The sequence below is a fragment of the Protopterus annectens genome, chromosome 12.part0 (genome assembly GCF_019279795.1).
Source record: "Protopterus annectens isolate FY-2018-M chromosome 12.part0, PAN1.0, whole genome shotgun sequence".
In the NCBI taxonomy this organism is placed as follows: domain Eukaryota; kingdom Metazoa; phylum Chordata; order Ceratodontiformes; family Protopteridae; genus Protopterus; species Protopterus annectens.
This window is the reverse complement of record NC_056746.1, coordinates 1,348,673,380-1,348,687,879: the sequence shown is the minus strand read 5'-3', so window position 1 is coordinate 1,348,687,879 and position 14,500 is coordinate 1,348,673,380. Positions and strand designations below refer to the sequence as shown.

The 14,500-nt window shown below is 42.8% G+C and overlaps 1 protein-coding gene across 2 annotated transcripts in view; it reads right to left on the bottom strand.

Moving 5' to 3' along the window:
* Positions 1–14,500, bottom strand: part of COL9A3 (collagen type IX alpha 3 chain) — a 727,303-nt gene that overhangs the window by 388,791 nt on the left and 324,012 nt on the right. For both annotated transcript variants that reach the window (XM_044090399.1, XM_044090400.1), the window contains exons 18-20: positions 11,109–11,162; positions 10,276–10,329; positions 9,721–9,765 (exon numbers count right to left, since the gene is read on the bottom strand). In XM_044090399.1, coding sequence (XP_043946334.1) covers positions 9,721–9,765; positions 10,276–10,329; positions 11,109–11,162 — 153 coding nt within the window. The remainder of the gene's footprint in view (positions 1–9,720; positions 9,766–10,275; positions 10,330–11,108; positions 11,163–14,500) is intronic.

Here is a 14,500-nt window from a genome sequence, read left to right as displayed (position 1 = left end):
TCTGTCCTTGACCTAGCACTCTTGTGTGGGGTCATTTACTGCACTGTTATAACTTGATATTACTTGTGCACCTCTGCTATCTCTGAAAAAACAAAAAAAAAAAATCTTGCTTTTTTCCCACTTTTCTGAGAGTTAAAAAAGTTCAGTTTCAGGCTTGCTGTTCCTGAACTATTTGAAAGTTTCTGTGAGCCCATTTTTGCTTGGGGTAAAGGAAAGTCTCTCTGTTGATCAGTGGCAGTGAATAACATTGAGCAGCTACCCTGCCCCGCATAGAGGTGGTTACTGACTTGAAACTGTAGTTTTATTGTCCGTTTTGGGTCTATTCCTGCTTCTTTCCAGCCCCTGCTATCAAGCACTTTAACGTGCTTTAGCGGAGTTGCCACTAGAGCAGCATCGGGCAGCGCTGGTTAAACAAGGTTAAACTCTTTCTGGCTGCAGAAAGTCTGTTCTTCAATTTTTCCCTTAGAACTGCTCTGTTAGGAACCTAAACAGTTTACACCTTCACTAAAAGTGCAGCACTTGTTCCAAATAGCTTTTCTTCTCAAAAGCTCAGCACTTGTCTTATAAGCATATCCCTTGTCTTATAAGCATTCTCTTTGCAGGTCAAGCACTCCTATATTATACAAATCTCTCACTAGCAAAACCCCCCTGGAGTGCCCACTTCCCTGCTAAGCCCACTACTTTTCTGTCTCATACCAACTCATAAATCTTTCTAGCATGTCGTAGGGTCAGATGCTGGCGTCCTCTCCTGCCCAGTTGGTGAATCTTGGAATTCTGAGACAATGTTACAATTGCCTCATGTACACGGACAACCCTCTCCTCCTCCCACGTAACACTAACACTTGCGAGAGATGCAGCTATTTAGCCAAACTGGAGGCTGAGCTCTCTCAACTCAGGACTGGCAAGACCAGGCAGGAGGAGAAGGCAACTACACACACCACAATACCAGTCTCACATAACTCAACCACACCACTGAATCAAACACATAAACACACTAAGACATACACGGAGGCTCTGAGTAAAAATTTACCTAAACAGCAGAGGCCTCCAAAGCAGACACCCAAGCAACTGCAAACTCAATACACCACACAAACAACACATAAACAACAAAATCAGTGTGCAAAGCAGTCACTGCCCTTAAGGCCAAATACAACACCAAACATACTTGTCATGGGTGACTCCATAGTCAGACACACTGACGTCCCACTCACCAGGCTGAACAAGGAGAAGGTCATGGTAAGCTGCCTATCGGGCGCTAGAATCCACCACATAACACAAGCACTCAGGTCACTCCACGGCAAGTACAAGTATGACACAGTCATTGTCTATGCTGGTGTGAACGACCTGAGACGTACCTCCCTGGACTACATGAAAAGAGACATAGAGGAGCTCTCTGATTATGTAGCCCAGGCAGGTATGACCCTGACCCTGAGCAGTATCCTTCCTTCACCAAGAATGATGCCACAATATAGTGACAAGGTGATCAGTTTTAACAATTGGCTTAATTTCTGGTGTCATTCAAAGGGGATCCAGTGCCTGTCTGCCTGGGATGACATGCTCGATAAGCCACGCTGCTTGCACCTGTCACCCCTGGGATTCCGGATATTGGCTTGCACCTGTCACCCCTGGGATTCCGGATATTGGCTAAGGCTCTTGCCACCCCCATAGTGCCTTTTTTAGGCAAGGCTCAAATTCTAAACCTACCACCCTAGAAAACAAAAACGTGAAAAAACTAAGGGTAATGCTGCTCAATGCCAGAAGTCTAAATCTCAAAATGCACGCACTCGAGGCCCTTCTCAGTATGGAGAACATCGATGTCTGTGCTGTGACTGAAACCTGGTTCAAGGCTCCTGAGAGCACCCCGGCACTATCAGGTTTCATCTCATATCATGCGTTCCGGCCCCAAAACCCGGACCACACCACAAAAGGGGGGGGGTGTATCCATATTCATCAAGGATACCCACACCTCCAGGTTGGTGGCTACGCACGAAGCATCGGAAACCATCCAGGTGCAATTAACCATAGGCAAAACTGCTCTACAATTTGTAGCATGCTACAGGCCACCCTCTCAAACTCAGGAAACCCACACAACCTTCCTGAAGACACTGGAGGGTATAAAATGTATCACCAAACACCATCATATTGGGTGACTTCAACTACCCGAATATAGACTGGGAACATTACTCAAGCCCAAACTTTCTAGCCCAAAGGTTCCTGGAGTTCATAAATTCAAATGCCATGGAACAACTAGTCACCGTCCCCACAAGAGGAGAAAATATACTAGATCTCATCATCACGAACATGGGGACAAAATGCTCCACACGGAGTATATCCCTCATTGGTGAGATCAGATCATAAACTAATCTCACTAGAAATCCACATCCCCCCCCACCCCAAACAAAAAAGACCACAGTGAAGAACTTCTCTAAAGCAAACTTCACACTACTCAAGACAGGTGTGGTATCCTTCAAGGCCCCGAGCCAATGGAAACCACAACCCAAGCTGGAAGCCCTTACAAATGCCTTCTATGAACACCTTCAGGACTGCATGGATCAGGCAATCCCAAATAAAACCAAGACTCTTTCCACCAAGGGCAAACGTCCAGTCTGGTGGACCCCAGCCATAAACAAACTTTACAATAAGAGGAGAAAGCTATTACATGATAAACCTAAATCCCAAATGGGAAGGCATCTTTGATCAGCACTAGCAAGAAACTACGATCCCTCATAAAATCATCCAAGGCCAACTTTGAGAGAAAAATTGCCATAGATTCAAAAGACAATCATAAGGCCTTCTTCAGCTATGTCAGAAACCTGGGTGGAAACTCCCAGATATGCTCAGAATTAGTCCAAAATGATACAAAAATCACTGAACCCACAGACATTGCCAACATACTGGCAGACAGGTTCAGCGCAAACTTCACCCCCCTCCCCTCAAAGGAGAGATAACTATCCCAACAGAGTGTAGCCTCCCAGACATCTCAAATGCGCAGGTGAAAGCTGCTCTCTCTAAAGCTAAAAACACAGCTGTGTGCTACATGAACTCAATGAAGAACTAAACCCGCACATAAGGCAGCTGTTTAATCTTAGCCTCACCACAGGATATGTGCCCAAGGAGTGGCGTACGGCAACTGTGGTCCCACTCCACAAAGGTGGTGCCTCTACGGACCCTGGTAATTACCGCCCCATAAGCTTAACAAGCCTGGTCTGCAAAGCTATGGAGAGGATCATAATGGAACTCATAAACAAGGACATAGGGGACTTGCAGACCTTGGACCCAACCCAGTTTGGCTTTGTCAAGGGCAGATCTTGCCTTTTGAACTTCTTCGAAACAGTCACCAAGGCCATTGATGAGGGAAAGGCAGTCCATACAGCCTACCTTGACCTTGCAAAAGCTTTCGACACAATACCCCACTCGGGTATTATAGAGAAACTTACCAGCTTAAATGTAAGCCCATATGTCACAAGATGGGTTGCAAACTGGCTAAAGGACAGAACCCACAGGGTTAGAGTTGCTGGAGCCATGTCAGACTCCAAGCCGGTTACAAGTGGAGTCCCACAGGGCTCAGTCCTTGGCCCCTATTGTTCGGCATCTACTTCTCAGAAGTACAGGCAAACATAGGAGGACTATGGCTGACAAAGTTTGCGGATGACTGCAAACTGGGTGCCATAGTGGATAGTACATCGGACACAGACATCCTTCAGAGCCGTCTCACGCAAACTGATAGCTGGTGCCCGTGCCATGGCCTGAAGTTAAGCAAAAAAGTGTATAGTCATACCCTTCGGGAAAAACAAGGTAACCCCAAGCTACCATATAGGTGGCAACCCACTAAGCACAGAAGAGGTTATCAGGGACCTGGGGACCCAGGTTGACAGTGGCCTCTCGTTTGACGCTCACGTTGCTAAAGTGGTTCGAAAGACCTTCTACATTGCCCACCTGATCATGTAGGGATTCACATCCAGATCAAGTGAGGTCATTGTTCCCCTGTACTCTTCACTTATCAGACCAATGATCGAGTACAATGCCCCATTCGGGATGTATCTCACTCGACACCTGCAGCAATTGGAGAGACCCCAAAAGTTCCTCACCAAAAGGATAAAGGGACTCAAAAACCTGTCATATGCTGCCAGACTGAAGAAACTCCAACTCTATTCAGTTGCATACCGTCTGCTCAGAGGTGACCTGTGCCTGACATACAAGGCCATGACCAACCCGGAATTAATGGACATGCTCCACCTCAAAAAATTCAAATCCACCAAAACCACTAGAGCAAGAGACTTAAACCTTAGCACGGATATAAATAGGACGTGCTGGAGGGATAGATTTATCACCCAGAGACTCCCCACGCTGTGGAATAAAATCCCAGTCCATGTGAGGCAGAGCACCTTGCTGGCTCTGTTCAAGAGAAATCTTGACCGGTGGATGGGAGATCGTAGGTTTACCCCGGGAATCATCTCTGTGTCACTACTGGACAGAGGCACAACAAACTAATGGGCACAGTATTTCTAACATAAGGGGTGGCGTAAGCCACATAACTTTGGGCTAGGCTTATAAATGCCCTAGGGCAGTTAGCCTAGTATAAACCTATGAACCTAAACCTATCTGGGGAATCTGCAGTCTGGGCACTAGCTATTACCATAGAGATGCTGGTAAACAAAAATGAGCTTGGGTCTAGGTGTTATCTCCGAAGAAGTAGAAGCTGACTGGCTAGTTACAGTAGACAGGGCTCTCATCATAGTCTCCAAGGCTGATCCCCCCCAGAAGGGAAGGGATAGTGGAACTAATGGACAACCTTGGAACTGTGGTCACTCCCTGCCCTGAGGCACCAAGGCAGAAGTCAAAGCCGAACTAATGTGTGCTCTGAGATGCAGAGACCTCTCTGAGAAAATAGGAGACTGCACCTGTTACCTGGAGTCAGTAGCACAAATTTGACCCTGAAAGGTCTCTGAATCTGATATAGCAGAAGTGCTCAGAGTAATCACCGATTTTAGAGGTAAATGCATCTCTGAAATCAATGCAGTTGGTGCCAGAAGGTTCATAGCAGAAAGGTCTAAAGACTCAGATGGAGTAGACTGTCCTTCTTGAAACTGTTGATCAGTGCTGAGGAAGGCCTCTGTTCTGATAGGTCTGCTTGACCTGTATTCATTTAGGTACCGAAGGTCTCGGTGCCGAAGATGCAAATTTCAATAAAGCTATCGGCTCCAAAGATGTTGTTGGAACTGAATCAATATGCTTAGAAGCAGGTGGTTCAGGAACCTGAATGAATTGAAGCTCTGTGCCTTCTAAGTTCATTTTAGTACTGACGGTTTTTATGCCAAAGATGCAGATTTTAATAAAGCTATCAGCTCCAAAGATGCTGTCAGAACTGAAACAAAACCTGTTTAGAAGCAGTCGGTTCAGAGGAACTTAAATGAACCGAAGCTCTGTCTTTCCAAAGGATGGTGTCAAGGGAGAAGGTGGTAGCAAACTGTTTCTGTTTCCTAAACTTTGTAAAAATAGAAGAGAAGGCTGATGAGGTAGTTGTAATGTTTCATTTTCCTCCATGTCCGTACCAAAGATGGCTTCCGTTCAACTAGTAGTCTTTCTTAAAACACAATGTGAATGTGTTATCCTTGCCACAGACACAGCTTCTTCTAAAAGTACCAGGCCGAAACAGAAAATACAGAAGAAAAAATACCCATCAGAAAAGGGAATCTTCTGGCACATCTTAAAACCAGAAGGGGCCTTAGATCTTCCAACCATAACTTTAAAAGTAATTGGAAACTCACTTTCCCAGGAGAAATTGCTAGACACACTCATTCACACAGGATAGTGAGGGAAAGCAGAATAAAAGCAAGATTTTTTTTAATTAATCAACGAAAGACAGAACTACCAATGATGGTAGAGAGAATACAACTTTGTACTGACTAAAAGGGAGCGGGCAGAAATCACATAGCAACAAGGACAAATATATAGCGAGGAAAACTTCTTTAGGGAAAGGAAGGTTATAGATAGACGAAATAACTGACTTAGCTCGACAGCTCTGACAAACACGTCTGTCTCTGGAAGTGGCAAATGAGATCTGAGGTAAATAGGAGAGAGGCAATGTGGGTACAACCCAAACTCGAGAGCTTTAGGTCATTGTGAGCTGTAGTAATGGCCAAATTGGTTCCGATATTAGAAACTGAACCCATCAGTTAAGGTTAAATGAAGACTGATAACATCAGATTAATATTTTTACAGCTATTTGATGGTTCTTCCTTCCCCTTTTGTTCTTCTGTAAGGGATGTATACTGAACTGTCAGCCCTCAATAATTCCTACAATGGATTCTGCTGGATCAAAGACCTACAATCTAATTTATCTGTACTAATAAAGAGAGCTGTAAAATTCCTGTCATTCTGGAAATTTTTTGTTCTACCCAATAGCTTGGAAGGAAACAATTTCCTGTGCTACTACTTCATTACGGATTTTGTTCTTTTGAATTTGGCTTTTCTGATGCTAATGTCTTTAGGCTAACCCCTTTTGATAGATCAAGATTTAGTGTGCATCTATTATGGGATGTCTGTGTGGTACTTGACAGGACTTATGTCTACAAAAGAGCAACTGCTTTCTTGGGCATCACAGTGAAACTAATGGATGACATCAGAGATACTTTACAGATTCATAAATGTACATTAAGGTGCAAATTAGAAAAAATATAAAGGAAAATAAATACTTGTTTTGGATAATTAGAGAAAGTGTGTTGCTGTGATGCAGCTTGTGTGTGAAGTGCAAAATGTTAACTATGTATAGTATTAAATCCTAATGTCTAGTGCAATGTCATTACAGAAAATTTAACAGCAGATACAAATGGTGCATTATCAGAAATAAAAGCATGCTGAACTCAAGAGTTTTAGGTTATTATGAACTGTAGTAATGGCCGAGTTGGTTCCGATATTAGAAACTGAACCCATCAGTCAAGGTTAAAAGCATCCTTCAGCATAAAAACAATGGCTATCTCTCCTCTGCTACTTTCCTAGTCCTATCTAAAGCATCTGACATGGTCCCACACAAACAACTCATCTCTGTCCTCAATAACCTATCCTTCTCTCAATCAGTCACCAACTGGTTTCAGTTACCTGTCTGACCGCCAACAATCCATTGTATGGCAGAATGACATATCTCCCCAACTACCTGTCTCCATAGGGGTTCCCCAAGGAACCATCCTTGGACCCCTACTCTTCTCTGTTTTCACCAATAATCTAGCCTCTGCCACCAAACATGGCACACTCGTACAATACGCAGATGACTCAACCATCATCTGCTCAGCCCAGTCCCTACCCAAACTGCAAAACATCACACAGGAAGCCTTTTCCTCTGTTGAAAATTGGTTAACCGATGCCCAATTAATACTCAACCCAAACAAAACTAAACTACTCATCTTATAACCCACCAAACATACTCAAAACAACTCTCACTTCAACATCACAGCAAAAAACAACACCACTATATACCCAACTGAACACACCAAATTGCTAGGAGTGGAAATAGACAATAAACTAAAATTTGACATTCACATATCCATGACCATAAAAAAAGTCCACAAAACACTAGGAGCGTTATACAGAAATAAGCAACCTCTCACCAAAGCAGCAAAGATTTCAACAACAAATTCCCAGCTTATCTCCACCCTACTTTATGCCTCGCCAATATATACCAACCTAAGGCAATGTGATCTAAACAAGCTAGAGACCTGCTACGCCAAATTTGCCACAGGGGCATTCTACCGTAGTCACCACTCTATCTTGCTGAACTGGGCTGGCTTGAACTCCCTCACCTCCTTCAATGATATCAACTATCACTCGCCCACAAACTAGTAAACCATCCACTAAATGTCCCATCCCTCCAGAATCTACTCCAACCCTATCGCACCACCAGACCACTAAGATCCAGCACCAAAAATCACTTGCAGATCACTAAAGCCAATAACTCTGCTGGTGAAGCACTATTCTCTTGCGCCATAGCCAAATTATAGAGCTCCCTCCCACCCACAATTACCTCCGTACCATCATGCACCCACTTCAAAACTTTACTAAAAGTGCACCTAAAAACATGCTGGCTATGCCCTTGCAACTCCCACTCTAATATCACCCACCCCATCCAACCACTACCTTTCTTTCCACCCCACTAACTACCTTGATTATAGCAACCTCAGATGCTCATAAGCCTAGTACTTATTATACAGCAGGAACTTCTTATTGTAACATTTGTTAATGTCTGTTATGTACTTCACAGATAAAGATTCTAGTTGTCTACTGATGTACTGTGTTCTTTATCTGTAAATATGTTTGTAATTAATTGCTATGTTAAATTGTTAATCGCTATGTAATCCAATGTAACTACTATCTGTTTATTTTAACTGTGAGCTTTTCTCCCCGGGCCTCTGCTGAAAATATTCCTATGTCCAGTCGGACACTCCCGGTCAACAAATGTAAATAAATAAATAAAAGCATGCAATAAGACAGACACAAAAAGAAACCCAAATAAGAAAGAGTATTGACAAATGGTCTTGTCAGAACCTGTGCTTGGATGTTTAGAAAGGTACTCTGTAGGTCATTTCCTGATAGGTAACCATTTGTGGAGGTCTGACTCTGTACTGCTACTCTCAGTGAGGTTTGTTACAAGGGTTGAAATAGTTTGTTGGGTTGATGTAATGGTTCTCAAATTGCATATTATGTTAGCAATCACTTTAAAATGCTGCTACAGTTCCACTGTACAAAATGTTAAAGATGGCAGGTTTTAATCATCTCTGAGGATTAAATTCAGTAATGTCTCTTTACAGCTTCAAACTTGTTCTTGTTCAAAAAATGCTTACTGATGCAAAACCTGCAGTTCTAATACATTTTTAACTGAATTAGAGCAATATTAAAAAAACTGTCCCTGACTTTGGGCCTTTGCCATTCCCCATTATTTTTGGCTTTTGTCCCAAATTTTTGTGCAAATGAGAGATATGTTCCTTATGTTTACCCCCATACTGTGGCCAAAACTGTAAGAAAAAGTAAGAGTAGACTTACATGCAGGGCAAGAGTTAAAGAATAATGCATTAATAAAAACAAAGGCACTCACTACATTGACAATGGCCCACATTTCAGTAGTACTAGTGAATTAGACAGTCTTTTGAAGCTGTAATACCTTATGCTGACAAACAAATGGCAGCATAAACTCTTAGTAGAAAACTGTTTTCATGTTTCCATAAAAAGGAAAGGATTACAAAAGGGCAGGAGTTGAAGAACTGCTTTTAATGCACAAGTGCATGTAATGCATTGAGAATGGAATATGTTCTTGCAGTGCTGCAGAATTACAGTCTTTTGAAGCTGTAATGTACTTTACTCCACCACATAAACCACAGCTACAACTCAGTGTATTACAAATGATCAGGTCTTTGCGTATAAACTTTCTTTGCATGCTACATTCTGGAGGTGAGTTTACAAACATCCATTTCTGAGTGCATATCAAACGAGCCCTGACTGTAGAGCCAATCATAATCCTCTATGCAAAGATCTCTCTCATAAAATGAAGCTCCCAGACTTTGCTGTGCTGAGTGCTACAAAAATGACATTTCTACTTACAACATACTCCTAGTTGCTGGTGAAAAGTGTTTCCCTCCTGCCACACTAAACAGCCCCACCCAAATAAATGTACAGGTGTTCACTGCTTGTTGCTACACTTGTAAATGCAGTAATCATGGAAATGTCACTTACCTGTTCACCCTTTGCACCCTTCGCTCCTGCCTTTCCTCCTAATCCCTAATATAAGAGGGAAGAAAAATACCATTTTAGGGAGCAAAACCAGTGGCTGCACATTTCATTATGTAGTATTAATAAAATTATCAAACTGCATCAGTATTAATGCTCCATTCCAAACTTCATAGCACACTAGCATTTCCCCACAATTAGCTGAGATATTAACGCTGCATCCATTACAATATGGAAATAACTCAGATATATGCTGAAAAGCCAGAAAGGTGCTATCTTATATGCAATACACAAAAAATGGGCAAGTAAAAAAGTATTAGAAACAAAACTCTTAAATTAAAACATAATCTGCATATTAAGCATGAGAAGGCAGAATCGCTGTTTCCTGACCCACCTGAGTCTTGGTCTGTTTCTGTCTAAACAAATATAGAATTATTTCTTATCCTGTATTATCATTTGATTGACAGTGCTCCACTGACTGAAAGAAGCTATAATACAAATCCCAGCAACCAGGATAATATATCTATATAAATGTTACAAAAAAATATTTTTACAACTTACAGGTAATCCAGTGGGGCCCTTCTCTCCTGGTGTACCAAAGCGACCAGGTTCCCCCTAAATGGGAAAAAAAAAGAAAATAATATTTTAAAAGCACTAGTGTACTTCAACAGTCCACTCACCAACATACAGTAAGTTTCCATTTTTGCAAGATTTTCTGTTGCTAAAGTGTGATCCTCTTTAGGGACTCACCATGGTGAGATCCACAGACAAGATACGACTAAGCCTTACGGTATTTGGAGGAGGTGTGAAGTGTTGGTCTGCATTTGGTTGTTATATTTCACTCCAAGCAGTGTCAGAGGTGCTTTAATAGTGGAACAACAAATAATAATGGAATGTACAAACTGGGCTGTGCTTTGTGTGCTCTAAAAGGCTACTCTTGGAAGCTACTTGCTGCTGTGAATCAGTATGGCTTTCAGTTTGTCCATCTGTGGTGTTCTAGTATGCCTCATTACCAATACTGTTTTTTAATGAAAAATAAAACACACATGCAGACACACATCAGGTGTGCATACAGTGTTTTGTTGCTGTTGGTGATGGTGTTTCTGTGCCTGAAACTATGAGCTTGTACCACTCTGCTGCCTCTGAATGATTGCATCATACTAAGTGGGGTGCACACACACACACACACACACACACACTACATTACTGTCCCTATTAAAGCATACGGGGACCTGCATGAAACAGCTGGAAGATGAAACTGTAAAATATCAATCTTTTCTGGTCATACAAGACCAAATACTGTTGTTTCTTAAATACTTCTGATATTAGGCATTCATACGGAGTCTGTAAATCTAGAGGATTGCTTTGTTAAACAAATAAGAGAGTGTACAGACCTTCTCACCATCATGTCCTGGTACACCATCTCTTCCATCCCGGCCAGGCATCCCCTAATTAAGCAAAGAAAAAAAGAAACATAAAATTAATTTCATTTTCAAATAACTAAACAAAAAAGGTAAAACCAATATAATTTTTTTGGCAAGGTGCTCCTCAGTCTTCACAAGGTAGTGCTTTATTCCTTTTGGGAGTCTTGATCCTAAATGGAATGAGGGGCACCTTTGAACCAGGGACTTGGTACCACATGAGCACTGTGTGCTGACACCTGGGACAGCTGAGGTCTGCACAGCATTTACAGAGCAGCTCTTCCAGGGAACACAGTAAGGATATGAATCACATCATAAGAGTGAAGGATGGTGGAAATAGATTCAGGTTTGGAAATTCATTTAAGACGTCTCTTGGGAAATGAAACATTTCTTTGCCGTTTTCGAACACAGAACAAAAAACTACCATTGTACTGTGTACCCAAACTGCAGATAAAAAAGAAAGAAAATGTGTCGGTGTGACTTTAACAGTATGACTAAATATTTCTTATACGTGACTGGGTATGTGAGCTAAGTCTAGGTTTACCCATGAGTGGTACAGTTTGGTGAAAAGGGACATAATATCTCTCTCAGGCCTTAACTGTAGTGATGTCTTGCATTTAATTGTGCTACTCACACTCCAGACAAGCCTACCTTTCCTGTTTGTACTGATGTATGCTACACATCCTGAATATGAACAAAAATGAAAACTATTGCCATGGAAAATTAGTCACATTTTTATCATAAGAAATAATACCTAACCAGATGGATAGCATCCAACAATAAATGAATCTCCAAGTGCAGTTATGAAACAGAGAGAGACAGTGAAACTGATCTAAGTCAAATGAATGACTTGGAGCTGAGCAAATAACATGTCACTAAAATATTCATGAAAAAATAGTCAGGTAACTGCTGGATGTTCTTCGTGTTTCACTGTTGCAGTCATTACATTTGGGTTATCTGCTTGCATTTAGCCCTCAGTCGGCCTGATTATCAAAGTCTTGGGTCCTGCGTCAGTTGCTGTCTCATCTTCCATGACATCAGGTAGTCAGGGGTATAAAGCATGCAGCCGATGCCATTACACCAATCTTTCTTGCCGTGCGGTGCCCGAACAGAAGCATTTCGCAAGTGCCAGTTGGCCGACTCCTGAAATTTTCATTTTCGAGTTTCAGATCCAAAGTCTTCAACAAAGCTAAGTACCCCGTTGGGGATCCTTTTTCTTGCTGTAAACCAATGTCAGTAAAAGTTAACAATTTTATTTGTTGTGGAAAGCAAATACCTCATAAAGATTTTCATTTGTACTGCATTCCTTGCTTAGGCCCAGACCATGACATCCCTCGCTGTCAGTTTTGTGCCTTATTCAATCCTCGAACTATTCGTCGTTGGTTAATTTTTGCATCTAAATATTTTGGTACTCAGTTCAATTATCCAGAAATGGCTTCGGCAAGCCACCCGACTACTGACATTCTGAGAAAACGCAAAGATAAAGAGAGACAGACCGCATAGGTCCAAAGCTGCTGACGATGCTTCTGTTAAGCTAGTCGCCAGTTCGCCGGCACTCAGTGAGGCACTTTCGCAGCCCCTGATACCCGCTACTTCAGATTTGCAGGCCTCTACTGAGACCCATTCAGAGTCCGGTATGCCGCGAGATGCTTCTTCGACTGCGGAACCTGCGGATGTCTCTACCTTGGATGGGTCCAGAGCCGCTGTGCAGGCACCAGCTTCTGAAGGTGTATTCAGGCCTGCTGACTTGCATATTAAACTGAAGCCATCTTCTTCAAGGCCTAAAACTCGATCCACGCCTAGAAAACCGATGCCCAGACTGCATGGTCAGGCCCCTATGCCTAAAAAACAAATAAGAATGGCTGAAGACCTTATTACTCTAATCAGTGGAAGTCACCCTTCTCCCTCAAAGAGACCTAGAACTGATTTTCCTTCTGATCAGGATTCTGAAATTTTTGATGTTGTGTAGTCCTATCTTGCCTACATTCTTACCCATGGGTATGGAGCCAAATATCGGCTCCGACTCGGCCTATTTACTAGCTCAAAAGTCTCTGATTGGCTGGGCTAAGAGGGTATCCCACAGTACACTGCTTCGCATTCCCAGATCTCGTTTGCCGCTTCTAGAGCTCGGACGTAGTCTCGCTTGGCTGTGGCTAAGTACTCTTTTTGACTTATTTCTCTTGAGAAATTGCTTGCTTCATACTTCAAAAGCTATTTTAATAGCTATTTTTGCTGCGGTAGTTGTGTTTGCGTGTTTAGTAGTGTTTTTTGTGGTATCCCTAAGAGTTCCCACGGGCTAGGCCCGTTTTAGTTAGAGGACCTAATCCTCCCTTAGTCAGTAGTTTGTCTGTTTCTTATTGTATATTGTTTTTTGAGAACCGTTTAAGTTAGAGGTTCTCTCTCTGTGTTCTTGTTGTTATTGTTTGTTGGTTTAGAGCTTCGCTCTTCCCTGTGGTACTGTCTGCTGTCTAAGTAGTGGGCTTCCCACCCTTTTTTGGTAATTGTTAACTGTAGTTACGCTGTGTGCCTTGCACCCATTGGAAGTTGTTAACTCTTTGGATATGTCTAAGGATCAGAAAGAACATAAGCCTTCTGGCTTTAAAAAGTGTTCAAAGTGCGGATATAAAATGTCCATCATTGATGGACAGACAGGGTGTCCATCCATGATGGATATAAAATGTCCATCATGGATGGACACCCTGTCTGTGTTTACTGTCTTGGAGCCATCCACTTACAGGAGTCATGTAGTTTTTGCCACGCCTTCAGTCCTAGGGTGCTCCAAGAGAGGAAAAACAAATTGATTTTAAAGGGACTGCTTAAACCATCTTTCGAGGAGGCTGTAGATTCGGCTCCCAGCTCCCAGTTGAAATCTAAGTCCTCCAAATCCAAAAAAAGGTCTCTGGCTCCATCAGCATCTTCGGAGCCTCCGGAGAAAATTACCATATTGGATACTGCTTCCTCGGCTCCACCATCCTCGGGGCCGCAGGAGGTGTCTGTATTAAGTGAATCAGCGTCCGCTCCGATCATTCTCGAACCTATTCAGAGCCGGTCGCCGAGTGTGAGGCTTGGTTCACCAGATAAGAGGTCTCAGTCTCCATCCATCTCCTCCAAATCCTCCAGGCTTTCTGATTTGGATGTGGATAGGGTGGTGCAGAGGCTCCTGCAGTCGCCGGTGTTGGCCAAATTGTTTTTGGCTCCTACCCAGTCAGCTCCGGAGCCAATTCCTATGGTTGTTTCATCGATTCCTTCTCCAAGCACATCCTTGCTGTCGGAGCCGGTATGTCCCACTCCGAGTGATGTTCCTGCGCCAGCTCCGATACCCCCTCTGGGTTTATCGGTGCCGACCTCGGCTCCGACCATGTCGG